The following is a 25590-nucleotide window of genomic DNA, read 5'->3' on the forward strand; positions in this document are numbered from 1 at the left end:
TTACTTTTATTTTACTACGGGTGTACAATTGAAGTTGTTTCGTGTACTTTGAGTTAGCCACGGCTATGTTATACATTTGTTAAGACCTACTTAGAAGCCTGTTTTACTCCGCAGAATTATTTATCCTGTACTAATAAAATTTACGCCCCCATACTGTTGGTGTCTTCCTTCCCCTGATCAGAAAACATTGTTATTTGCTTAGCTAAACGAACTAGAGGGTTCAGTTCCTGAACCGATTATGTGCCTCTGTAATCCTTTACACCACCGCCTACGGGATGGGTATGGGGTGCATAATAAAGAAAGAAATAGAAGAAATTGAAATTGCATAATACGGTTATTGACATTCAATAATAGTAAGATAAAGCAATGAGGAACAAATGGGAGACCAGTGATCAGATGAATATTACAGACTCAAGGGTAGCCTTCTCTTCTTGTATATAAATGAAAAAACAAATTCGTTTGTTTAATTCTAATGTTTGTAGGCGAGAGCAGTTGTGAACGCCAGCTAGCGCACAAGTATATGAGCGCCCAAAATACTTTTACACAAAAGACATGTACAGACAGGCGTGTGGCTTTTGACTTCTTTTTTATTGATTAATATTAAATATTAGGCGCTTACCTATAATAGTTATCATTTTATACATGTATAACTATCACATAATAAATATAAAAGGAATTTATCCAAAAACTGACAGAAGTGTTGTGTTTTGTGCGTTGTATCATGTTTGTGGGCATTCGGGTGTGTTGTGTTTACGCTGGCGGGCGGCGTCCTTACCAACTCCGGATTATGTCTATTTCATCACTAAACTTCATTTAATAACTATATGCCTGTTAAGTAGAAGATTTTAATTGTTAACAGCATTATATTGTCGTTTTAATATGGAACACGTACACATATGCGAAACGTCCGAAGTGGTAAAAATATTAGTGTACGATGTTGTCAATGTACAGAGTGTCTTGTATCCCCCCCCCCCCTCAACCATCAGCTGACGTCGTAAACACAACATCCCGCCCTGCAGTGTGGCAAGTCTCCCTCTAAAACACGGCTCTGTTTAGTCGCCGGTCCTCTATCTACACCACAACTCAACAAACGCCTTTGAATCCTTGTCATTCTGTACATAAAAGCATCTCCAAACATTTGTACTCGTGCAGTCATCGGGAGGATAAACCCTTAATGCAAACTGCACGTACCATCAAGAAGGAAGCGCTAAGACAATCTGTTTGTATTTGCCTGCATATAACAGCCATTGGCAAGAGAAAACCTTCAGAGAAACTGCGCGTTCATAAAGAAGATAGCTCACTATATTACTGAATTTGGCGCCTGCCTGATACACTATCTTGGCAGCCTGCACGACGTGACTATCTGTAAGCCCCAGTATGCTGGCAGCCTTGAACCTCACCAGGATGCTCTCCACCCGCTCCTCGGCCGTGACCAGCAAGAAAATTTATTTTTTTTACGATGTAATATCACCATACACTTGGTTTGCATTCGAGGTAAGGTTACATATATTTGTGTATTTGTTATATTAGTTGGGATGTGACTGGTATTGTAATATACTTTGCTTCCTTCTTGACTCACAATCGAAGAGTTCGATTCCCGGGCTAAATAGGAATGGTTGGGCAAGTCAACAACAGTGCTGCGTGGCCTAGAAATATGACATTCCTGTGGTGCGCTGAAAAGAATATAGTTCCAACAAATTATTTTATCTGCTTATATTAATAAAGTACAGTCTCTGATCACAAGAAATTAAAAAAAATATTGTACGTAACATACTTTAGCCGTGATGGAGCTGAGAAGTTGAGCAAATTATGGGCGTCTAGTGATGAAGATCTCGGGGTCACTTGACCCTGCCACCCTGTGGCAGTTACCGCGAATATAAATTGTCACAATTATTTTGATGTTTCTCTTTTATTTCTTCTCTGGTTTTGTGCTGTAATATTATTCAAAAGTGTGTAATTTGTGGAATTTATATAGTTCAATGTGTGGAACATCGCTATATTCAAAATTATGGGGCTCGTATATGTTCTATGTATAATCTACGATCAATCAAACAGTGTTTTTGCTGTTATTACACTACATACACACACCGTATGTACCTATCTAGATGTTTGTGCACCATAATGACCCACAAAGATCATATGTTGAGAGTTTATGTACACAGAACAAGAATCCAAGGTGAGCCTAGCGACCAAGAGCAGAGTGTGGCAGGGGCTGCCCCAAATACATTTTTATTTAATTATTTCAGTGTGTGAATTAGTCTAGTTTTTTTATATCTAGTATCTAGTTGTTTATATCTAGTTTTTTGCTCTAATATTATTCAAAAGTGTGTAATTTATAGAATTTTATAGTTCAATGTGTGGAACATCAACTATGCTCAAAATTATGGGGCTCATATATGTTCCATGTATATTCTACGATCAATCAAACAGTGTTTTTGCTGTCATTACACTATATACATTACTCTTGGAAGGGTCGTGCCAGGGCTCGGGGTTCTTCCGGTTGGGGTGGGCTGTTGGTGCCAGTTTCTGAGCCAGTGCTTCCTTTGGAGCCGGCATCGTCTGGTCCGTGTAATGCTCTCTGCTCGTCGGCCGGCATCTCGTAAGGGGCGTCAGCCCTGTCACGGTTGCCCCATTGATGGGGCGATGGTGTGGGGGGGGGGAGGCTTACACTGTTTGCTTACACCTGGTCCCCACGATTTGTGGGCATTTTGGGTCATGTCCTCCAGCCTGTGGTGGCATTGGGCGGCGTCTCCTCCTTCAGGGGGTTCGGGTCAGGCTTCTTTCCCTGCACTCCAGCGGGTCATCTTGGAGTGGGTACGCTAGGGCATGGTTGAAAGTACCATGGCCCTCAGGGGGTTGCGTGCCTGTTTCCAGTGCTGAAACGGGACTGTGTGGATCTGAGGTTCATTCTTGTCATGTTCTGTCTAAACTCCTGGATGCCTTGCCCCTCCTTTCGGATGACCACTCTGTCCCAGGTCAGGCTTCATTTGGAGCTGGGAGCTTGGATGGTGTCTTTGGACCTCCGGAACACGAATTGGAACGTCACGGTTCATCCAGGGTTCAGGGATGGGCTAAGTTTCATTGTGGGGCGGCAGGCTTACTGCTTTCATTGTCTTCCTTTTGGCTTCAATCTGGCACCTCACGTATTCACGCGTCTTAACCAGATCATGGTGACCTGTCTGCTTCTGCTAGGGGTATGGGTTCTGGCCTACCGTGATGACTGGTTGATGTGGGCTCCCTCTGCTCGCTAGGTGTGTGGTTTATTCCCAGCTTGCCGGGATCGGGTTCCTGGTGAACTGGAGGAAGTCCCATCTGGTTCCATCCCAGGTTCGGACCTGGCTGGGTCTCGTGTGGGATTCTTGGCCCGTTTCCTTGTCTCTTCCTCTGGAGGCATTGCTGAGGCTGTGGTCCCACCTTCAGCTGTATCGGGGGAAGGGGTTGTTCTGGGTCACTAGGCAGTTGCTCGAGCAGTTTGCGGGAGTCTGAACTTCGCTGTGCTGGTTTACTCGTTGGGTTGGGTCTGGCTTCGGCGTCTGTTCTTGCTCCTTCGGCCTTGCGTTGGTTGCTGCATTGCTGGCTTCCTCTTCAGGTTTCTCTGGGTTCAGTGTCTTGGCGCCTACCAGAGCCCTCGCTTAATGTGTTCACCAATGCCTCGGTTGGGCATTGGTGAACACGGTTGTGTTCACCATGTGTTCACGAATGGTCTCGGTTGGGGCTTTGTGACCAGTGTTCACTAGGCTGGCCAGGGGCAGTGGGCCCCTTCCTTCCGTCGGGCTCACAGCATGGTTTTGGAGTTTGCGGAGGTTTAGCTGCTGCTTTGGAGGGTTTGGGTCACTCGGGGATCTGTACAGCTCCAATGTCCTGGCAGACAGGTTGTCTTAGTTCATTTCCCTGTCCACAGAATGGTCGGTCAATGCCGACTCCTTCAGTTGGCTGTGCCTAACGTGCGGACTCCGGGAGGTGGATCGCTTTGTGTTGCTGTGGTCTTGACATCTCCTGATATATGTGGTGCCCTTCCCCGACTGCAGAGCCGTCACAGTTGACACATTTTAGCAGGACTGGTCAAGGTGGGGTTACCTGCACCTCCCCCCGGTCCAGCTGTTGCTTCGGCTTCTGGCTCGTTTGGAGTCTTACTGCGGGAGAGTAGTCCTTCTGGCCCCTTGGTGGCCGGCCCAGCCTTGGTTTCAGGCGCTGCTTGCTCAGTGTTTGAACCCTTTGAAGTGTTTGAGCAGATCGGACTGGTCCAGTACATGGCTGTTTCGGCTATTCCTATGGTCTTTGTGTCTGGTGTTTTTGACGCTGGCGTATCACCACTTGTATGGTGATCAGGTGGCTTCTTTGATGGTGTCGCACCTGCGAACTTTGTGTCGGCGACAGTATGAAGTGTCCTGGCATTTTTTTCGCCATTTCCTCTCTCTTCGTAGGTTGTCTTCTATTTCTTATTGGGTTGTTTTGTCCTTTCTTTCTTGGCTGTTTCTGGACCGTCATTTGATACCTAATACTGTCTCCTCTTATCACGCGGCGCTGGCGGAGCCGCTCCAGCTTGCGTTTGGGGTAGATGTGTTACTGCCTCCCCATTCTGTAAGCTTTCTCGTTCTTTGTTTCACCTCCGGCCTACTTATGCGCTGCCTGAGTCGTCTTGGTCCTTGGACTGTGTGCTCTCTTAATTTCTCTTCTCCTAAGTTTGCGGTGGCCCCTTCTGTTCAAGACTATTTTTCCAAGGCGCTGTTTCTGTTGGCATTGGCCTCTGTTAGTTTGTCGGGTTGGTGAGCTTCATGCTCTCTTCCGGCACAAGGGTTTCTGGTCATTGGGTCCTGGTGGTCGGTTTGTTCGGTTGCAGCCGTCTCCTTCTTTTCTGGCGAAGAACGAGATGGCAGCTTTCCGGAAGGGCCCTTGGGTCATTGATGCTTGGTTGGTCAGGCCGGGAGTGCATCATGTGTTGTATCCTGTTGCGGCTCTTTGCCGTTATCTGCACTCCTCAGCTTCTGTGGATAGGGTTGGCCACAGAACCCCGGAGGCTCCCTGGCACCCTCCCTCTGGTCGGCTGTTTTGTTTTGTTTTGATGCTCAGCCTCCAAACTGAAGGTGTGAGTAGCTGGTGTGTGGGATTCTGAGGCTTCCCCCTTCCTCCTTTCCCTCTCAGGGAGGGGAGAGCTGTGTAATTACCTAAGTGCAGTTACAGGATGAGAGCTACGCTCGTGGTGTCTCGTGGACAAGCAGCGTGGCAGCGGTGTATGACGTTTGCTTGTTTCTTTAGATTTGAGGGAGTTCTGACTCTGTTCGGTCTTCCGGTGCAATTTTCTTGCCATGTGGGGTCTGTTTTGTTATGCCTGCCTTTTTGTGTGCCTAACCCTGGTAAATGGCAGACATGGAATGCCCCAAATACATGGAGGTTTCCATAGGTCATTGCTTCCTTTGCCTCTCTGAGGGGGGGGGGAGGGGTCAGGTTCTGGCTTGTGGTCCCCGGTAGGCTTAACTCCAATTCACTGATGCCCCAGACTAATATAGTATATATCAGTTTGATAACTCCAGCGAGCCTCTGGGGCTCACCCTGAAAATTGTGTTTCATTATATTCAACGCTGGTTTTTTGAGGCCGTATAAAAACTTCATTATATCTGAATAGAAATTTGGATAACTGAAGATTTTGCCGGATAATGCAGTCAGTCATTGGGTCATACCATAGCAGTGGCCCCATGCACAGGGTATGGGAGGTGTTCAGGTGGCTGGTTTCAGGGTAGGGGGGTGATGGAGTGAGTAGGAGGGACTGTCTGGGATGTGGTGGGTGTGTGTATGTGTAGGTTGGTGTGGGGTGTGTTGGGGGTTTGGGATGTGTGTGTATGGGCAAGTGTGGAATGTTTTTGTGTGTGTGGTACTCACCTAGCTGTGCTTACGATGGTTGAGCTTTGACTCTTTCATCCCTCCTCTCAACCGTCAATCAACTGGTGTGTGGGGTGTGTAGGGAGGTGTAGGGTGTGTAAGGGGGGTGTGGGATGCATGTGTCGGTGAGTGTGGGGTGTATGTATGGGGGTTTGGGATGTGTGTGGGATGAGTGTGGGTATGTGGTGGGTATGTTTAACTGGGTAATTACCTAAGTGTAGTTACAGGATGAGAGCTACGCTCATGGTGTCCCGTCTTCGCAGCACTTTTTGTCATATAACGCTTTGAAATTACTGACGGTTTTGGCCTCCACCACCTTCTCACTTAACTTGTTCCAACCGGCTACCACTATTTACAAAAGAGAATTGTCTTGTATTTCTCCGGCAGCTTTGTTAGTTTAAATCTATGACCTCTTGTTCTTGAAGTTCTGGGTCTCAAGAATTCTTTCCTATCAATTTTATCAATTCCTGTTACTATTTTGCATGTAGTGATCATTTCGCCTCATTTTCTTCTATCTTCTAGTTTTTGCATACTTAATGCCTCTAACCTCTCCTTATAGCTCATGTCCTTCAGTTCTGGGAGCCACTTAGTGGCATGTCTTTACACCTTTTCCAGTTTGTTTATGTGCTTCTTAAGATATGGGCACCATATAACTGCTGCATATTCCAGCTTTGGTCTAACAAAAGTCATGAACAATTTTTTTAGTATGTTGCCATCCATGTATTTAAGAGTAATTCTAAAGTTAGAAAGTGTAGCATATGCTCCTCGCACAATGTTCTTAATGTTGTTCTCTGGTGACAGTTTTCTATCTAGAACCACCCCTAGATCCCTTTCTTTGTCAAAATTCTTTAAAGATTTCTCACATAATTGATAGGTTGTGTGGGGTCTATTTTCTCCAATTCCATAACATGGCATTTATTCACATTAAATTGCATTTGCCAAGTGGTGCTCTATATACTTATTTTGTTTAGGTCTTCATGAAGGGCATGACAATCTTCTAGATTTCTAATCTTCCCTATTATCTTAGCATCATCAGCAAACATGTTCATATAATTCTGTATTTCATCTGGTAAATCGTTTATGTGGACAATGAACATTACTGGTGCAAGAACTGAACCCTGTGGTACTCCACTTGTGACATTTCTCCAATCCGATACATTACCTCTGATTACGGTCCTCATTTTTCTATCAGTTTAGTTCATTTATTATGCACCCCATACCCATCTTGTGGGCAGTAGTGGAAAGGGTTACAGAGGCACATAATGGGCTCAGGGACTGAACCCCACAATTCATTTAGGTAAGCAAGTTACAATCTTGATGAGCTAGTTACAAAATTCAATATAAGTCGTCACATCAACAATGGGTTTGAGATTGACCACAAATACAGTTTCTAAATTAAGCAACTGACATATGTAAAGAGCTAGTGTCATAATTTATATGTTTGTCCTGCACACCGCCCCCCCCCCCCCATCCAGTGGGCAGCGGTGGATAGGTTACAATCACTTAATTACTACCTGCAGTTTGCAAACTGGGGATAATTGGCTAAAATTTCTGGTAGCAGATAATTTTTAATGAAATATTTACACGTCGCTGGAACATTGGTTATAGAATTGTCTCTAAATTCACGTATCTTTTCGCACTCCATCACATATTGACGGAGGGTGTGCGAATAATTTTGTCGACACAGTTTACATTTGGTCAGGTCTACATCGGCAGATAATGAGAATTCCCAGAGATACTTGTAACAGAGTCTAAGCCGAGCAGTAGTAACATCTAGAAGTCTGCTGATTTTATTAGATGATCCATAGATGTGTGGCTCCTCTTGCATGATAGTATGATGATAGATGGAATTACTGGTGTCAATTTCACTTTGCCTGATCAGTTAGGAAATTTTTCATCCATGTTAGAAGCTTACCTGTCACCCCTCCAATATGTTTCAGTTTCCAGAACAACCTCTTATGTGGAACTCTGTCAAAAGTCTTTTTTAGGTCCAGATAGATGCAGTCAACCCAACCATCTCTTTCCTGTAAAATCACTGTGGCTTGATCATAGGAACTGAGTAAATTCGTTACACAGGATCTTCCAGATCGAAAACCATACTGTCTGTATGATATTATATAATTTTTTTCCAGGTGTTCTACCCATTTAGTTTTAATTATTTTTTCCAATATTTTGACTATTACACTTGGCAATGATACAGGTCTATAATTGTATATGTTTTGATACAGGGTATGATACAGGGTGTATATGTTTTGAGGTTTGGGATGTGTGTGTGAGGGTGAGTGGTATGTGGTTAGTGTGTGGGTGTGGGTGGATATGGGGTGCAACTCTCACTAAACATAGAAAATAGTTATTACATTTTTTGGTAGTAAATCATGAAATCAATTCAACTTCAGATAGACATTAATATTATCAATAAAAATGAGGGAAAGTTCCTTGGCCTATACATAAACAAAGAGACTGAACTTCAACACCCACATACAACACATAGCCAAAAAAGTCTCAAAAATGTTCAGTATACTTTCTAAAATTAGATATTGTTACCCACCCTGCTTTCTCATTATACTACAAGAGATTAGATACTAGAGGTCTAATCTATCCCTATCTTTCTTACAGTATCTGTGCATGGGGTTCAACCACTACAAATTACCTCAAGGCTAGGCTTATTATCACTTAACAAAAATCTGCTCTCAGAACTATTACAAATTCTGTCTTCAGACAACACACAGCCCCTCTGTTTAAGTTCCTTAACACTTTCGTTTAGGAGGGATGTATATAACGTCCGTAATTAACTCTGCAGATGTTCGGGAGAGACGTCTACAACCTCTGTATTTTAATATATTTGTTAAAATTATATTTTTTATCTGATCATTTTGGGACGTGTTTTAAAGTTTGCGCCAATGTCTTCCCATATTCTGTTAGGGGTCATGTGGCATCATGGTTCGCCAAAAATACTGGGCTGTAAAACTAACCCCAACAAAAATACAGGCTATAGTAGGCAATTTTTCTGATTTTGAAGATCAGCAAAAATTGCCATTCTGAAAGGGCTGAAGTGTCATGTTTGCTTCAGAAATGGTAAACGGAATGACAACAAATATAAGTGCAAGTCGTGTGATGTGGCACTGTGTGCTGCACTATGCTCCAGCTTGTACCATTGCAAGAGAAATACTGGGTGGATAAACAGTAATGCTTACCCACCATCCACTCCACCAATAAATCATTGGTTGAGCAACTTCAGGAAACAGTTTCCTGGAGCAGGTGGAGTGGATCAGCCTAAAGGTCTACATTGTAGACTCATGGTCTACAAACATCATTGGTGGTAAGTACAGCCTTTTTTCCCCTGTAGAGCATTCTATTGTGAACAAATTGATACCAAAATGAACGGTCTAACAAGAAAATTGACGTTATCATACTAAAAGGATTATACACATTTGTGTGCAGGTGTACCAATGTGTGCTAGCTCATGGCTAACACTTGGCTGACTTTCCCCTGTGCTGCGGGGGGAGGGGTGGGGTGCATTTGGATTTTGGACTTTATAAACATATACCCCTGTAGGGAATTCTATTGTGAACAAATTGATACCATATTAAATAACATAGGATGAGAATTGAGGTTGAGTATCCCACAAAGAGTACACACATTTTGGTGGTGTTGCGTGCTCACGGATAACCCTCGGACGATTTGCGGGTTTGGTGCGGGTGGCATGCTGGGCTTTTGGACTTCATGTGCATATATCCCTGTAGGGAATTCTATTGTGAACAAAGCGATACCAAAATTAACACTGTAAGACAAAAATTGAGGTGAGAAAACTTAAAAAGAGTACTGTATACATATTTGAGGCTGGCTGCACGCTGTCAGCCAACGCTTGGCTCACTTTTAGGTAGTCTAGGGAGCGCACTGTGGGAACGGGAAAGTGTTAACACGCTTATCATATACTCCCTCCACACATTCTCATGTGCTATTTACATGTACAATCCTTTGTACCTAAATGCTAATATTGATCTGAAACTTTTCCTTGATAGGTGAAATAGAATCTATGAGCATCACACCAGAAATAAATATCACTTTAATAGCCCATCAAAACACCCATTTCACTTATGGTAAAAGGAGAAATGCTTGGAGTGACTCTGTGTACATGCGGCGTAGGCTTGGGTACAAATATTACTGGGAAAATGGGATAGGTGTTCATGATAATGACACGAAATGTAAACTATGTGGTATGTTAAGGTCTCGCACCCTTGCCCATTATGTTCTTGATTGTCCATTGATTAATGTTTATAGAAACACTGAGATAAGGACTGTTCCTGAACAAATAGCCTGGATGTGTCACAACGGAAAGGTTGATGATATTCTTGAGAGATACAAGAATTTTGCACAAGACTGTAATCTTTTGTTGAATTATCTGCATGTCTCTTGCAAATTGTCTATACAATATACCTAGGTCATAAAAGTATTTGTGTGTACGTCTGATACCATATTACTTGTGTAAAGGAGGAAATGTATATGTTTATCTCTCAGAATGTTCGGTAATACGTTTATTGCTTGTGATGTGTATCTATGTATGTATTAACACGATGTACTGAACGGGGTGAGAATAGCTTGAGCTACCTCATCCCTTTGTGTGTATTTTACCTCAATAAACTTATTTCAATTTCAATTTCAATTTAATAGCCCTAGAGCCAAACTAAATTTGAACAAACATTCCATTCAAGTAAAAGGACCCACTTTTTGGAACTCACACCCTGATGAATTAAAAAAATTGTCCTATGCCCTATTCAAAAGTAAAACCAAAGAGTACTTAATTTCATCCTTATAGTTTCCTACCTTGTGCTTCAAACTCACACTGTAACATGTACTACCCACTTTCCAGTATACAGTATACCTATCAGTGTAATCACCTGTCAATTTATGTTGTGGTTATTTGTTGATATAAAACCTTTCTACAATGTAACTTTTCATCTTGCCTGATATGTTCAATTAACCACTGTGATGCACTGAGTTTATTGTGACATTCCCCCTGTGTGCATAAAATCAAGTGTTTGCAAATTTTTTTTTATCTTTGTAAAATGATAAATTCCCTTCCCTGAACACATACAGTGGTACCCTGGAATACGAGCGCCTCCGTTTACCAGTTTTTCGGGGTACCCACTCGAGTATCCACTCAATTTAACGGCCTATATGAGGCTGTACCCTGGCCGTTATTTCCGGAGCTCCGGGATTTCCGAAGTTAAGTGTCGGTAATTTTTCAAGTATCATTCAGGTAAGATATATTTTGTACAGACAGCCACTGGGTCCACCACTCTAATGCCTAATACCCTGTGACGTCTTTTTTTTATAGCCTTTTATTCACTATATACAGATGTTATATATAAGTATCTACATTCATGTTCACCATAACGAACCACTAAGTTGGTATGCTGAGTGGCAGTGGCAGCCAGTGGCAGCCCGCCACTGGCTGCCACTCCCTCCCTCCCTCACCTCACCTGACTCGCCACCATTCTCCTCCCACCATACTGTTTTTGCTTTTATATACAGACGTTATATATAAGTATTTACATGTTTTGTTCACCATAACTGTACATCTAAGCTTGTATGGTGAGTAAAGGCACAAAGACATCACACGCCACCTTACAGACCCCATAGCAGCCAAAGTAAGTACAATTTCGAAATTCTGTTGCTATACCTATATACAGGGGGAGGTTTTTGACACTTTCAAAACTAAAAAGAATTTTTTCTCGAATTTATTTCTTGCGCACTGGGGGGGGGGGGGTGTCATATTTATAGGCCGTGCAGTTAAAAGGTTAAGATGAGCATCTTATTGCTTCTTAATTACAATTAGTACTTAACCTATACCTATATTGATATTACAGTTTTATAAAAATAATAAAACAAAGCTAAAATATTTAAATAAATTGTAAAATAACTCCGGATATTGTCAAATTTTGTATAAAATCTCTATTGTTTAATAAAACTGAAAAAAGAAATTAATATAAAAACTGATGTATTACAGCTTTATAGAAAGAATTTATACATTGAAAACAAAATGTAACTTGGAATATACCACATATGTACTTATACAGTATACACATTTTTGTTTTTACGCTTAAGCGACGAAAACGCCGCTCGCACATACCGCTTTTTTTTTTTACCTTCGCTGGGCTTTTTTTTTTTACCTTCGCTGGGCGCGCGAAAGTGTTCATAAGCCAAATATTGACTTATGAAAAAAGAAATTAATATAAAAACTGATGTATTACAGCTTTATAGAAAGAATTTATACATTGAAAACAAAATGTAACTTGGAATATACCACATATGTACTTATACAGTATACACATTTTTGTTTTTACGCTTAAGCGACGAAAACGCCGCTCGCACATACCGCTTTTTTTTTTTACCTTCGCTGGGCTTTTTTTTTTTACCTTCGCTGGGCGCGCGAAAGTGTTCATAAGCCAAATATTGACTATAAGCAAATAAGTCATATATGTACTGTCTTGTGTGAGAGCGGGTTGCAGAGTAAGATGTTGGAGTGAGGGAGGGCCTGTCTGGGTGTGGCTGCTCCACACCCAGACAGGCCCTCCCTCCACTCCACTGCTTTAATTAATTTATCACAAAGTGATAAATTAATTAAACATGTTCACACATCGGGTTGTCACTGCTTTATCAGGGCAGCTTTTCCAAGAATGCGTTCACCTTTTCAAACATTCCCAACACTTCCCTGATCTCGGTGGAAGAGGCAGCATCCTCCCTTACCTCCTCATTCCCTTACTAATGGGTTAAATTGTTGTTGAGGACCTACCATACTCCCTTGTGATATCAGTCACACAGACACCACACTCATGCTTTGCTATAATTTCCTTCTTCAAATTCACAGTAATTGTGTCTTTCTTCCTCTTGACAACACTATCTTTAGCAAGCAGCTTCTTTGGCGACATCGTGCATTACAAATTGTAGTCACAAAACCACTAAAAACCCAAAGAAAAGCGCAAATAAATCCAGACGGATGCTTGTTGTGTGCGATACAACAACATCACTGGCATCGGAGGCATTCAAGAATTTGCGAGAACCCGCGAGACGCTAAGAAGCACCACATGGTTTTGCTCGTTAATAGAGGTGAAGCTCGTCAATAGAGACAAATTTGCTGCGAGTGGCTGGCTCGTTACTGGAAATGATCGTAAATAGAGCCGCTCGTTAATTGAGGTTCCACTGTATTTAAAAGCAATTCTGAAGCTAGAAAGTGTAGCATAGGCTCCTCGCACAATGTTCTTAATTTAATTAAATTAATGTGGTTCTCAGGTGACAGTTTTCTATCTAGAACCACCCCTGGATCCCTTTCTTTGTCAGAATTCATTAAAGATTTCTCACATAATTTAAAGGTTGTGTAGGGTCTATGTTCTCCAATTCCACATTCCATAACATGGCATTTATTCACATTAAATTCCATTTGCCAAGTGGTGCTCCATATACTTATTTTGTCCAGGTCTTCTTGAAGAGCATGACAATCATCTAGGTTTCTTATCTTCCCTATTATCTTAGCATCATCAGCAATCATGTTCATTCTGTATTCCATCTGGTAATTCTGTATTCCATCTGGTAAGTCGTTTATGTGGACAATGAACATACCGGTGCAAGAACTGAACCCGGCGGTACTCCACTTGTGACATTCCTCCAATGCGATACATTGCCTCTGATTACGGCCCTCATTTTTCTATCAGTTAGGAAATTTTTCATCCATGTTAGCTTACCTGTCACTCCTCCAATATTTTCCAGTTTCCAGAACAACCCAGAACAACATGTGGAACTCTGTCAAAAGCCTTTTCCTGTGGGGCTCCCTGGAGCTTATCGGGCTAATGTATGTTATATTAGACCGGGACGTCAGACCTACCAGTGCCAGAACCTGGCCCCTTTAGAGAGGTTTCAGGGAGCAATGGCCCTGGAAAACCCCCTTGTGGCTGGGGTTTTCCTTATCTGACATCGACTGGGGTTAGGCACTCAGAAAGGTAGGCATAACAAAACAAACCCCACATGGTAAAAAACCAAAACAGAAAACCGAACAGAGAGGTAGAAACTCCCTACAATCCCAAGGAAACGAGCAAACATCACACTTTATTGCCGCGCCGATCGTCCGCACAGCCCTCCCTGCCCCGAGAGAGGGAGGGGGGAGCCCCGGATCTCACAGCGCCGGCTGCCTAGCATTTTTTTTTTCTTTTTATAGATATATACAAGAGTTGTTACATTCTTGTACAGCCACTAGTACGCGTAGCGTTTCGGGCAGGTCCCTGGAATACGATCCCCACCGCGAAGAATCGTTGTTACAACCAAGTACACATTTTACTGTTGCTTTAAACAGAGGCTATAGTTAAGGATTTGCGCCCAGTATATCCTCCCCGGCCAGGATACGAACCCATGACAAAGCGCTCGCGGAACGCCAGGCGAGTGTCTTACCACTACACCACGGAGACTGCATCACCACGCATTAGTTCGTAAGATAATGTCAACCGGGACAGACGCTTCTCTGGCCTTAGTTTCCTAGGCGGTGTTTGCCTTTCGTGGCTTTCACTGCCGTGTGTTGTGTTGTGCGGTGGTCAGGTGTTCCTCATCAGTACCGGGGCTGCATGCACTTAGGGGCTTCTTTCCCTAAGTGCCCAGTGAGTACTGCCCCTGCGTGACAGGGTTATCTTCCCTATGGCGTTCAGGAGCCATTCCCGTAGAGGTTCTTGCTGCTCGGCATTTGCCTCGCCCTTGGGGTCAGCTGGAGCTTGGGGCCCTTGTTTGGCCTTGGGTAGGGACTGGTATTGTGCTGGTTAGGGAGTCAAGGTGTTGTGCGACCTGCCACCTAAGCGGCGGCCGGTTCCTGTTGCCTCTGGAGACGGTGTACTTCTGCAGTGTTTTTCTTTTTTTATTTTAATTTGCCTGGTGGGGGTCTGCCTAGTGTGGCTATAGTTCCACTGGTAGTGTTTGGTGGCCCTCTGCTAGGCCTCCGTGACTGTACACGTCGCAGGGGTTTTCAGTGTTGTCCTCTACCCCCTTATTAGTTTTGGGTTTTAACCGGTTAGTAACACCTTGCCTGGGCTTCTCATAGTTGTTATCCTACGAGCCCTGGAAAACCCATTCGGGGCTCGGTGGACCATTGAATGTCTCCCTGGTTCCAACTCGTCTTGTGCGGGTTCGTTGGTTGTTGTACCCTGGTACCAAAGGATACCACCTGATCAACCAGGCTGTGACTCATACGTCAGGCTGCGAGCAGCCGCGTCCAACAGCCTGGTTGATCAGGCCAGCAACCAAGAGGCCTGGTCGACGACCGGGCCGTGGGGACGCTAAGCCCCGGAAGCACCTCAAGGTAACCTCAAGGTAAGGTACCCTTGTCTCCGGGTGACAGTTGCCACTTTTACCTCCGTCATGTTGCCTGTTGGGTCACTGACACCTTGACCCGGAGTCTTGCGAGAGGTATTCTCTGCTTTTTCTCCAGTACTCTCCTGATGTTATTACTGTTCAGAGTACAGGCGTCATCCATGTTGCAAGCTAGGTTAGATTGCTGCAACGCGCTAGGTTGGTTTCCCACTCGGATGCCCCGAGGCCGCCCTGTTTTGGTTAGGTGCTGTTCACCCCTCTCCCTCCTTGTTCCCAGCTCCAGACTGTCTGCGTGTTTCGGGGTCGGGGTGGGGTTTAGTTGGGGTCGAGACTCGGGCAGTTTTGGGGCTGCCCCATTCGGGTTGGGGACGGAGGTTTTCGAGTCTGTTCCTCCTGAAGGCTTCTGGGTCTTACCAGCGGCCCTTTCTTGCTGCCTTTCCCATGGACTCTTCCTTTTCTTTAAGGGCGGAGGGCGTGGAGGTCGGCTCTGCCCCGGGGCCTCTGTTGCTGGTTCCCGGGGCTGTGGGGGATGCCTGCTAGCAGTTCTGGAGCTGTTTGCCCCTGCCTGGGTTTTCTGCTTCTGGGTGGAGTTTTTCGTCCATCTAGTCTGCTTGCTTCCCACTTTTGCCGACGTGTTTTCATATCTTTTGTGTCGGTCACAGCCCCCTCCTGTTCTAGTGGGCCATTTTCTTTCTGCCAGTTTCCCAGCGTGGCCACCAGGACGGCGTGGCAGTTTGTTTACATGCACCTCGGTGTGCGAGCGAGCATCTTGGGTGAGTTTTTTCACCTCTTTCAGGGGTTTTATTATCCTGTTGTCATTTCTTTGTTTTTCTGGTGTTTTCTACCCGTCATCTGTTCCTCTGGGAACGTTTGGATGTTGGTTTTTACACCAGGTTTTCCATTTTATGTCTGTTTTGGGTCTGGGCTTCAGAGTTTGGGCTCACTGTCCCTGTCTGTTTATGCTTGCTCCCACACCTCATCCCATGGTTTTCGGTCTGTTTTGGCCGTTTTCGTGGGGGTTCTGTCTGGGGGCTGTGCTTTGCCTTTCTATGGTGTAGTTCCGCCGGCAAATGTTATGGTTTGGGCTCCCCGGGTTTGATTCTGGGTTCCTTTCGGTTCTTTGGTTTCGTTCCGGAGGTTTCTTCCTCTAAGGCCCCTTTGTGAGTTCAGGGGGCTTTGTTTCCTCGTGTGTGACCCAGTTCTGCCTTTTGGGGCTCCAGGGTCTTCCTGGCTTGCAGGCTGATCTTTTTGGGTCTTGGCACGTGTTGTGGTTGTGCCGGGGCTCTGGGTTTTGTTGTCAAGGTGGGCCTTTTGATGCAGTTTTGTGCATTCTTTGTGCCTTCTTCGCCTGGCTGGCGTAGTGCTCTCTGCCCACTAGTCAGCGGCTTGTATTTTTCTTTTCACGTGTATGTGTGTGTACACATGTGTACATGTACATGTGTACACTTGTGTGTAATTACCCAAGTGTAATTACAAGATGAGAGCTATGCTCATGGTGTCTCGTCTACCCAGCACTCTTTGTCATATAACGCTTTGAAGCTACTGATGGTTTTGGCCTCCACCACCACCACCACCTAACTTGTCCCAACTGTCTACCACTCTGTTTACAAAAGAGAATTTTCCTATATTTTTCCGGCAGCTTTGTTTTGTTAATTTAAATCTATGACCTCTTGTTCTTGAAGTCCCAGACCTCAGGAATTCTTCCCTATCAATTTTATCGATTCCTGTTACTATTTTGTACGTAATTACCTAAGTGTAGTTACAGGATGAGAGCTACGCTCGTGGTGTCCCGTCTTCCCAACGCTCTGTCATATAACGCTTTGAAACTACTGACGGTTTTGGCCTCCATCACCTTCTCACCTAACTTGTTCCAACCATCTACCACCCTGTTTAAAAAAGTGAATTTTCTTATATTTCTCCGGCATCTGTGTTTAGCTAGTTTAAATCTATGACCTCTTGTTCTTAAAGTTCCAGGTCTCGGTAAATCTTCCCTATCGATTTTATCAATTCCTGTTACTATTTTGTATGTAGTGATCATATCACCTCTTTTTCTTCTGTCTTCTAGTTTTGGCATATTTAATGCCTCTAACCTCTCCTCATAGCTCTTGCCCTTCTGTTCTGAGAGCTACTGCTGCATATTCTAGCTTTGGCCTAACAAAAGTCGTGAACAATTTCTTTAGTATATCGCCATCCATGTATTTAAAAGCAATTCTGAAGTTAGAAAGCGTTGCATAGGTTCCTCGCACAACTTTCTTTATGTGATCCTCAGGTGATAGTTTTCTATCTAGAACCACCCCTAGATCTCTTTCTTTATCAGAATTCTTTAAAAATTTCTCACATAATATATAGGTTGCATGGGGTCTATGGTCTCCTATTCCACATTCCATAACATGGCATTTATTAACATTAAATTCCATTTGCCAAGTGGTGCTCCATATACTTATTTTGTCCAGGTCATCTTGAAGGGCATGACAATCATCTTAGTTTCTTATCCTTCGTATTATCTTAGCATCATCAGCAAACATGTTCATATAATTTTGTATACCAACTGGTAGATCATTTATGTAGACAATAAACATCACTGGTGCAAGAACTGAACCCTGTTTACTAGTTGTGTTTTGCGGGGGTTGAGCTTTGCTCTTTCGGCTCGCCTCTCAACTGTTTACTAACTACTTTTTTTTTTTTTTTTTTTTTTTCTCTCCCCACACCCCACACACACCCCCCAGGAAGCAGCCTGTGACAGCTGACTAACTCCCAGGTACCTATTTACTGCTAGGTAACAGGAGCACTTAGGGTGAAAGAAACTTTGCCCATCTGTTTCTGCCTCGTGCGGGAATCGAACCCGCGCCACAGAATTACGAGTCCTGCGCGCTATCCACCAGGTTACGAGGCCCCACTTGTGACATTTCTCCAGTCTGATACATTGCCTCTGATTACTGCCCTCATTTTTCTATCAGTAAGGAAATTTTTCATCCATGTTAGCTTACCTGTCACCCCCTCCAATATTTTCCAGTTTCCAGAACAACCTCTTATGTGGAACCTTGTCGAAAGCTTTTTTTTAGGTCCAGATAGATGCAGTGAACGCAACCATCTCTTTCCTGTAAAATCTCTATGGCTTGATCATAGAAACTGAGTACAGTATCCACTCAATTTAACGGCCTATATGGGGCCGTACCCTAGTCGTTATTTTCAGAGCTCCGTTATTTCTGAAGTTAAGTCAGGTCGGGTAATTTTTCAAGTAACATTCAGGTAGGATATATTTTATACTGTATAACTAAAATTAAATAAAGTTCATTGTGTAATTGCGTTCCAATTTAGTGCCACGCCGACGATTAAGCCAGCTGGTGGCTGCTGCATGGATGATGTGTGAACACGGTCTGATCAAGTCCAGATGGGTGGGGAAAAATTGGTTCATTCCTTTGTATTGCAAAATATTTCATGTATCAATCAGTGATTGTTAATATTTTCTCAATAAAATTTTAGAGATGTGTTTTGTTTTACCCTGAACAGTGCAGGTAATGTATTTTTAATGTTATGGCCAGGCCATAACAATGGCGATCGAGCCTTGTCACTGAGAGCTAGCCAAGACAAAATATTTTGAGCTCGCCTTTTCTCTGCTAATGATAGAATATACATTTGCAGAGATTAGTATGTAGGTTTTGTTGAAAAAAAAAACAATTAATATGCTGAAATACTATAATAAAATTGGTAAAATGACTTACTTTTAACCCTTAAATCGCATCATATGATGCTTTGACCGACTTGCAGTAAATTGCGCATCGCAACATGTGATGCTTTGGAGTACTACGCAAGATTTAAACGGCCCGCGGATAAACGGGGTTCATCACACCTTCATCAGGGCTCTTGTAAACAGACGCCATTTTAAAAAAAAATCGTGGGCCAAATTCCCGGGTGTTAGGGGCCTCAGTATTGAGTGAGCTACCAAGCCTGACGCACGCAGCATGAGCTAACAGCACTGCTGTTCAGCTTGTGACCACAGCATCGCCTAAAAATGCCATAATATACTTGTTCATGCTATTATGTAGCGATGATATTATTACAGCAGACCCCTGACTGTGATAAAACTGACCAGGGTTCTGATAATAGCAGGATTGTGGTGATATTTAGCGCTGTGCGTCATGGAGGGAGGAGTAATGCTGTGGGAGGGAGGATGGTGGCGATGTCTTCTGACTGTGTGTGGCCACCTTTTATTGACTGCACTTGCCATACCAGCTTAGTGGTTCGCTATGGTGAACACAAATGTAGATACTTATATATAACGTGTGTATAGAGGGTATAAACAGCAAGAGGAGTAGGTTGGGAGCCGCCATTTTGGTGAGGGCGGTGGCGTCGTCTGCACGATTTATTATGTTGTTAACTGGTTACCACGATGGTCTTTGGGCACCATACCAGTTTACTTGGACAAGTATGGTGAATAAAATAGGTAGATATTTATATATAATGTGTGTATATAGCGTAATAACACCACAAACAGTATTGTTGGAGGAGAAATATTAGTGCGTTTGGCCTTGAGGGCGGCAGCCAACTGACTGTGTGAGGTCCTACGTCTTTGTGCCTTTACTCACCATACAAACTTAGATGTACAGTTATGGTGAACAAAACATGTAAATACTTACATATAACGTCTGTATATAAAAGCAAAAACAGTATGGTGGGTAGAGAATGGTGGCAAGTCAGGTGAGGTGAGGGAGGGAGGGAGGGAGTGGCAGCCAGTGGCGGGCTGCCACTGGCTGCCACTGCCACTCAGCATACCAACTTAGTGGTTCGTTATGGTGAACACGAATGTAGATACTTATATATAGCGTCTGTATATAGTGACTAAAAGCAAAAACAGTATTGTGGGAGGAGAATGTGGGTGAGTCAGGTGACTTGAGGGAGGGCGTGAGTGGTTGGCTGGTACACGGCGGTCACTCCTCGTTACTTTTTGACTCATAATAGCAACTTAGTGGTTCGTTATGGTGAACAAAACATGCAGATACTTATATATAACCTGTGTATATAGTGTAATAACCGACAAAGTATTTGTTCACTGTTTGATGAACATAATTGAATCAACAATATGCACACCATATATTTGAGTACAGCAATGATTCACTCATTTATTATAATAAATATATCAAACTACACACTATTGAATAATATTACAGCAAAAAAACTACAAAAAATCAATTGGAGATATTGAAATAATTAGGTAATTATCTCTTTGTGGCAACTCCGGCCTGACAGCTGGCCGATCAACAGACCGCCTGGGACGCACGCTGAGTCAGCGCCTGTTTTTTGACAAGATTTTTTTTTTTTTTATGCGCCTGTGGGTGTCAAATGGTATATAGCCATGCGCCATTTAAGGGTTAATGAAGCTGAAGATTACGGCATCCTCTGCAGCGCTGGTTTTATATTGTTCAGTACTGTATACAGGGTACATACAGTATGTACACTTATTTTCAGGCATTCACTTAACACAACAGCTAGCCTTACTACTATTTCACATGAGTTCTAATTCTAATTCATAATTGAAAATTATTTCTACTGTATATTTACACTGTACAGTATCTTTTTGTCAAGGCTGAAATAATCATTAACACTTGCTGTACTCTATCAACACTTTTTACACTAATTTATATGTCTTTCAATCATATTTTACATCGTAAGTGGAGGCTACACGACTTTTGATGGGAATTCAGCCTCAGCAGGTGCAACATGGCTTGCAGAACATTTGTTGCTGGCGGGTGCTTCATGACTTGTCGATGGGAATTCAGCATCGGCGGGTGCAGCATATCTTGCAGAGCATTCGTTGCCGGTAGAGGCTGCACAACTTGTCGATGGGAATTCAGCATCGGCGGGTGCAGCACAGCTTGCAGAGCATTCGTTGCCGGCGGAGGCTGCACGACTTGTTGATGGGAATTCAGCATTGGCGGGTGCAGCATATCTTGCAGAGCATTCGTTGCCGGTAGAGGCTGCACAACTTGTCGATGGGAATTCAGCATCGGCGGGTGCAGCACAGCTTGCAGAGCATTCGTTGCCGGCGGAGGCTGCACGACTTGTTGATGGGAATTCAGCATCGGCGGGTGCAGCATAGCTTGCAGAGCATTTGTTGCCGGCGGAGGCTGCACAACTTAGGATGGGAATTCAGCATCAGCGGGTGCAGCATAGCTTGCAGAGCATTCGTTGCCAGCGGAGGCTGCACGACTTGTTGATGGGAATTCAGCATCGGCGGGTGGAGCATAGCTTGCAGAGCATTTGTTGCCGGCGGAGGCTGCACAACTTAGGATGGGAATTCGGCATCGGCGGGTGCAGCATAGCTTGCAGAGCATTCGTTGCCGGCGGAGGCTGGACGACTTAGGATGGGAATTCAGCATCGGCGGGTGCAGCATAGCTTGCAGAGCATTCGTTTGCCGGCGGAGGCTGCACGACTTGTCGATGGGAATTCAGCATCGGCGGGTGCAGCATAGCTTGCAGAGCATTCGTTTGCCGGTGGAGGCTGCACAACTTGTCGATGGGAATTCAGCATCGGCGAGTGCAACATGGCTTTTTTTTTTGTTGTGTTTGCGGGGGTTGAGCTTTGCTCTTTCGGCCCGCCTCTCAACTGTCAATCAACTGTTTACTAACTTTTTTTTTTCCACACTAAACACACACACATATACACACCCCAGGAAGCAGCCCATGACAGCTGACTAACTCCCAGGTACCTATTTACTGCTAGGTAAAAGGGGGCATTCAGGGTGAAAGAAACTTTGCCCATTTGTTTCTGCCTTGTGCGGGAATCGAGCCCGTACCACAGAATTACGAGTCCTGCACGCTATCCACCAGGCTACGAGGCCCCCCTCCATCAGGCTACGAGGCCCCCTCCACTAGGCTACGAGGCCCCCAGGCTTGTAGGGCACTCGTTGCCAGCGGATGCTGCATGACTTGTTGAATTCCCAGTGCGTGCTTTCACGAACCGTTGAAATCATGAATTTATCTATTTTTGTCTGAATCTGATTTTCTCTGGCTAATATTCTGAGACATTGCTCTCAGCCGCGCGAGTTCACAGTAAACAATGCGGTCACATGGCCAGGCACAGTACATTCTAGGTCCATGGGAAAAAAAAATACCTATTGCCTATACTATAAAAGGCCTTAATAAGAAAACAAAGAATTTTGCTTAATAACAATTGTTTTAAAATATTTTATTAATAATAATTTAGAATTTTCTTCATAAAACTGAATCATTTTAAAAGAAAGTTAAGATTTAATATACCACTCTGGATGATCGACAACGGTGGCCTGGTCGCCATGTGAGGGGCTGCCGATGCCAAAACAAACCCAATACCGACCGTCGGTAATATTGACCACCAGACCGGTATACGAGGCTCCAGATACTGATATCCCAAACCAGTCGTTATTACCGGCAGATCGGTATAAAAGAGGTCGTTAAATTGAGTGGATACTGTTAAATTTGATACACAGGATCTTCCAGATCGAAAACCATGCTGTCTGTCTGATATTATATCATTTCTACAGTTGTTCTACCCATTTAGTTTTAATTATTTTTTCCAATATTTTGACTATTACACTTGTCAATGATACAGGTTTATAATTAAGGGGGTCTTCCCTGCTGCCACTTTTGTAGATTTGAACTATGTTAACCTGTTTCCACACGTCTGCTACGACTCCTGTAAACAGGGATGCCTGAAAAATCAGGTGAAGTAGAATGCTGAGCTCAGGTGCACATTTTCTCAGAACCCATGGTGAAACTCCATCTGGACCAACTGCTTTGTTCTTAGTTAGCTCCTTGAGCATTTTTTCCACTTCGTCTCTAGACACCTCTATGTGCTCTGTTGTTCTCTGGAATTCTTATTGTGTCTGGTTCCCTGAAGATTTCATTTTGTACAAACGCACTTTGGAACTTTTCGTTTAATGTTTCACACATTTCCTTTTCACTTTCCGTGAATCTATTTCCCATTTTCAACCTCTGAATATTATCCTTTACCTGCAATTTGTTGTTTATGAATTTATAGAATTGACTTGGTTCTGTTTTACATTTGTCTGCAATCCCTTTTTCAAAATATCTTTCTGCTTCTAATCACTGCCGTGTAGTTGTTTCTCGCATCTTTGTATCGCTGGTATGTTTGGGGGTTTGGCCTCTTCCTGTATTGATTCCATTTTTGTGTCTTTTGGTCTCTGGCCCTCTTGCAATTTCTGTTGAACCAATCTTGTTTCCTAGTTCTGCATCTCTGTTTTGGTATAAATTTTTTTGTGCTTTTATCATATATTTCACAAAAGTTGACATACATCTCATTCACTTCCTTGCCTAGCAACAAGTCTGTCCAATTATACTCACTAAAATTTTTCTAAGGTTGCCATAATGTCCTCTCCTAAAGGCAGGTTTTTCAGTTGCATCAACCGTCTTACTTTCTTCCAGATTATAATGCATTGCATACTTTATTCCCAAAAAGACATGGTCACTTTTACCCAAGGGAGGAAGGTACTGAATGTCAAATATTTCTTCCTCCTTCCTGGTAAATATCAAATCTAGCATGGAGGAAACGTCCCCTTCCCTCATCCTCGTAGCTTGTTTAACATGTTGATACAAGAATATTTCCAGGATGAGGTCTACAAATTTACAGGTACAAAAATCTTCTGTTTTAGCTTCATATGCTTCCCAGTCTATGGATTTCAAGTTGAAGTCGCAGACTATCAACAGTCGTGAACTATCGTTATCCGCTCTCACTATGATCTCTCTCATTATTGTTATAAGACCTTGTCGTTTACTATCTAGCTCCTCCTTTGACCATGTGTTGCTTGGCGGTGGACTATATGCATTTATGATCATTAGTTTATCATCCTCATGGCAGATCTCTAGTGCTATTATGTCAACTTCTTGTGGATTGGCAGTCATTATTTCATTCACCTTTAGGTGTTCTTTCACCAGCACAGCAACGCCACCGCCTTTCACTAATTTTTCTGTCCCGTCTCCAAATTGAGTAGCCCTATGGGAATATGACCTCATTTATAATAACATTTTCAAGTTTTGTCTCCGTGAGTGCAACAATGTCTGGTGTCTGCAGCTGTATTACATCACTTAACTCTAGTATCTTCGATCTTACTCCATCTATGTTGGTATATGCAATCTTCAGGAACTTGTTCCCCCTCTTCTTATTTTTCACTCCCCCTCTCTCTAATGATTTTGTTGGTTTGTCTTTATGTACCACTTTATTGGTCTGCCTACCCCTATCACTTTGTAGAAAAAAGAATTGATTTCTTCTTCATTCCTGCTCTCATTTAAACGTTTTGCCTCGGCTAGGTTCAGTTTCAACTTCTCCCTATCTTCTTTTAAAAGATCTCGTTTTAACGACCACACTTTCCCATCCTCATCACTTTGTAGTTTTCTAGCATTCCTTAGTACTTCTTCTATCTGTTTGGCACCATTTAGGGTGATCCTCATTGGTCGATCTTTCCCTTTTACATATCTGCCTATTCTCCTGTAGTCACACACATTCTCTATGGTTGTAAGACCTTCCACGAGGCCAACAATTTTATCTACTACTTTTGCTTCTTCTACAGCTCTTTCTGACCTAGATGTTATCTCCTTTTCTTTGCAGCCAAAAATTATCAGGGACTTACTCCGATCAACTGTGTTTTGCACCAACTTCCGGTTTGATGCCAATTCTTTTCTCACTTCCAGCCTAATGTTTGTTTTATCTTGGGTGATGCAGTGTTTGACTTCCTTTACTGCTTCTTCAATTTTTTCCTTCTCCTTGGCCACTTGTGCATAGGTGAGTTGCATATCTTTCTTGCACTGTTCCATTCCCTGTGTAACTTCCTTGTGCAATTACCTAAGTGTAATTACCTAAGTGTAGTTACAGGATGAGAGCTACGCTCGTAGTGTCCCGTCTTCCCAGCACTCTTTGTCATATAACGCTTTGAAACTACTGACGGTCTTGGCCTCCACCACCTTCTCGCTTAACTTGTTCCAACCGTCTACCACTCTATTTGCGAAGGTGAATTTTCTTACATTTCTTCGGCATCTGTGTTTAGCTAGTTTAAATGTATGACCTCTTGTTCTTGAAGTGCCAGGTCTCAGGAAATCTTCCCTGTCGATTTTATCAATTCCTGTTACTATTTTGTACGTAGTGATCATATCACCTCTTTTTCTTCTGTCTTCTAGTTTTGGCATGTTTAATGTTTCTAACCTCTCCTCGTAGCTCTTGCCCTTCAGTTCTGGGAGCCACTTAGTAGCATGTCTTTGCACCTTTTCCAGTTTGTTGATGTGCTTCTTAAGATATGGGCACCACACAACAGCTGCATATTCTAGTTTTGGCCTAACAAAAGTCATGAACAATTTCTTTAGTATTTCGCCATCCAT

General features: G+C 43.3%; 1 protein-coding gene across 1 annotated transcript in view; it reads left to right on the forward strand.

The window, feature by feature from the left end:
• The first annotated feature begins 1156 nt into the window (after positions 1–1156).
• Positions 1157–25590, forward strand: part of LOC138353622 (glutathione S-transferase kappa 1-like) — a 193756-nt gene continuing 169322 nt past the window's right edge. The window contains exon 1 of the mRNA XM_069306816.1: positions 1157–1494. Coding sequence (XP_069162917.1) covers positions 1378–1494 — 117 coding nt within the window. The 5' untranslated portion in view covers positions 1157–1377. The remainder of the gene's footprint in view (positions 1495–25590) is intronic.

This window comes from Procambarus clarkii, chromosome 59, assembly GCF_040958095.1.
Source record: "Procambarus clarkii isolate CNS0578487 chromosome 59, FALCON_Pclarkii_2.0, whole genome shotgun sequence".
NCBI classification, from domain to species: domain Eukaryota; kingdom Metazoa; phylum Arthropoda; class Malacostraca; order Decapoda; family Cambaridae; genus Procambarus; species Procambarus clarkii.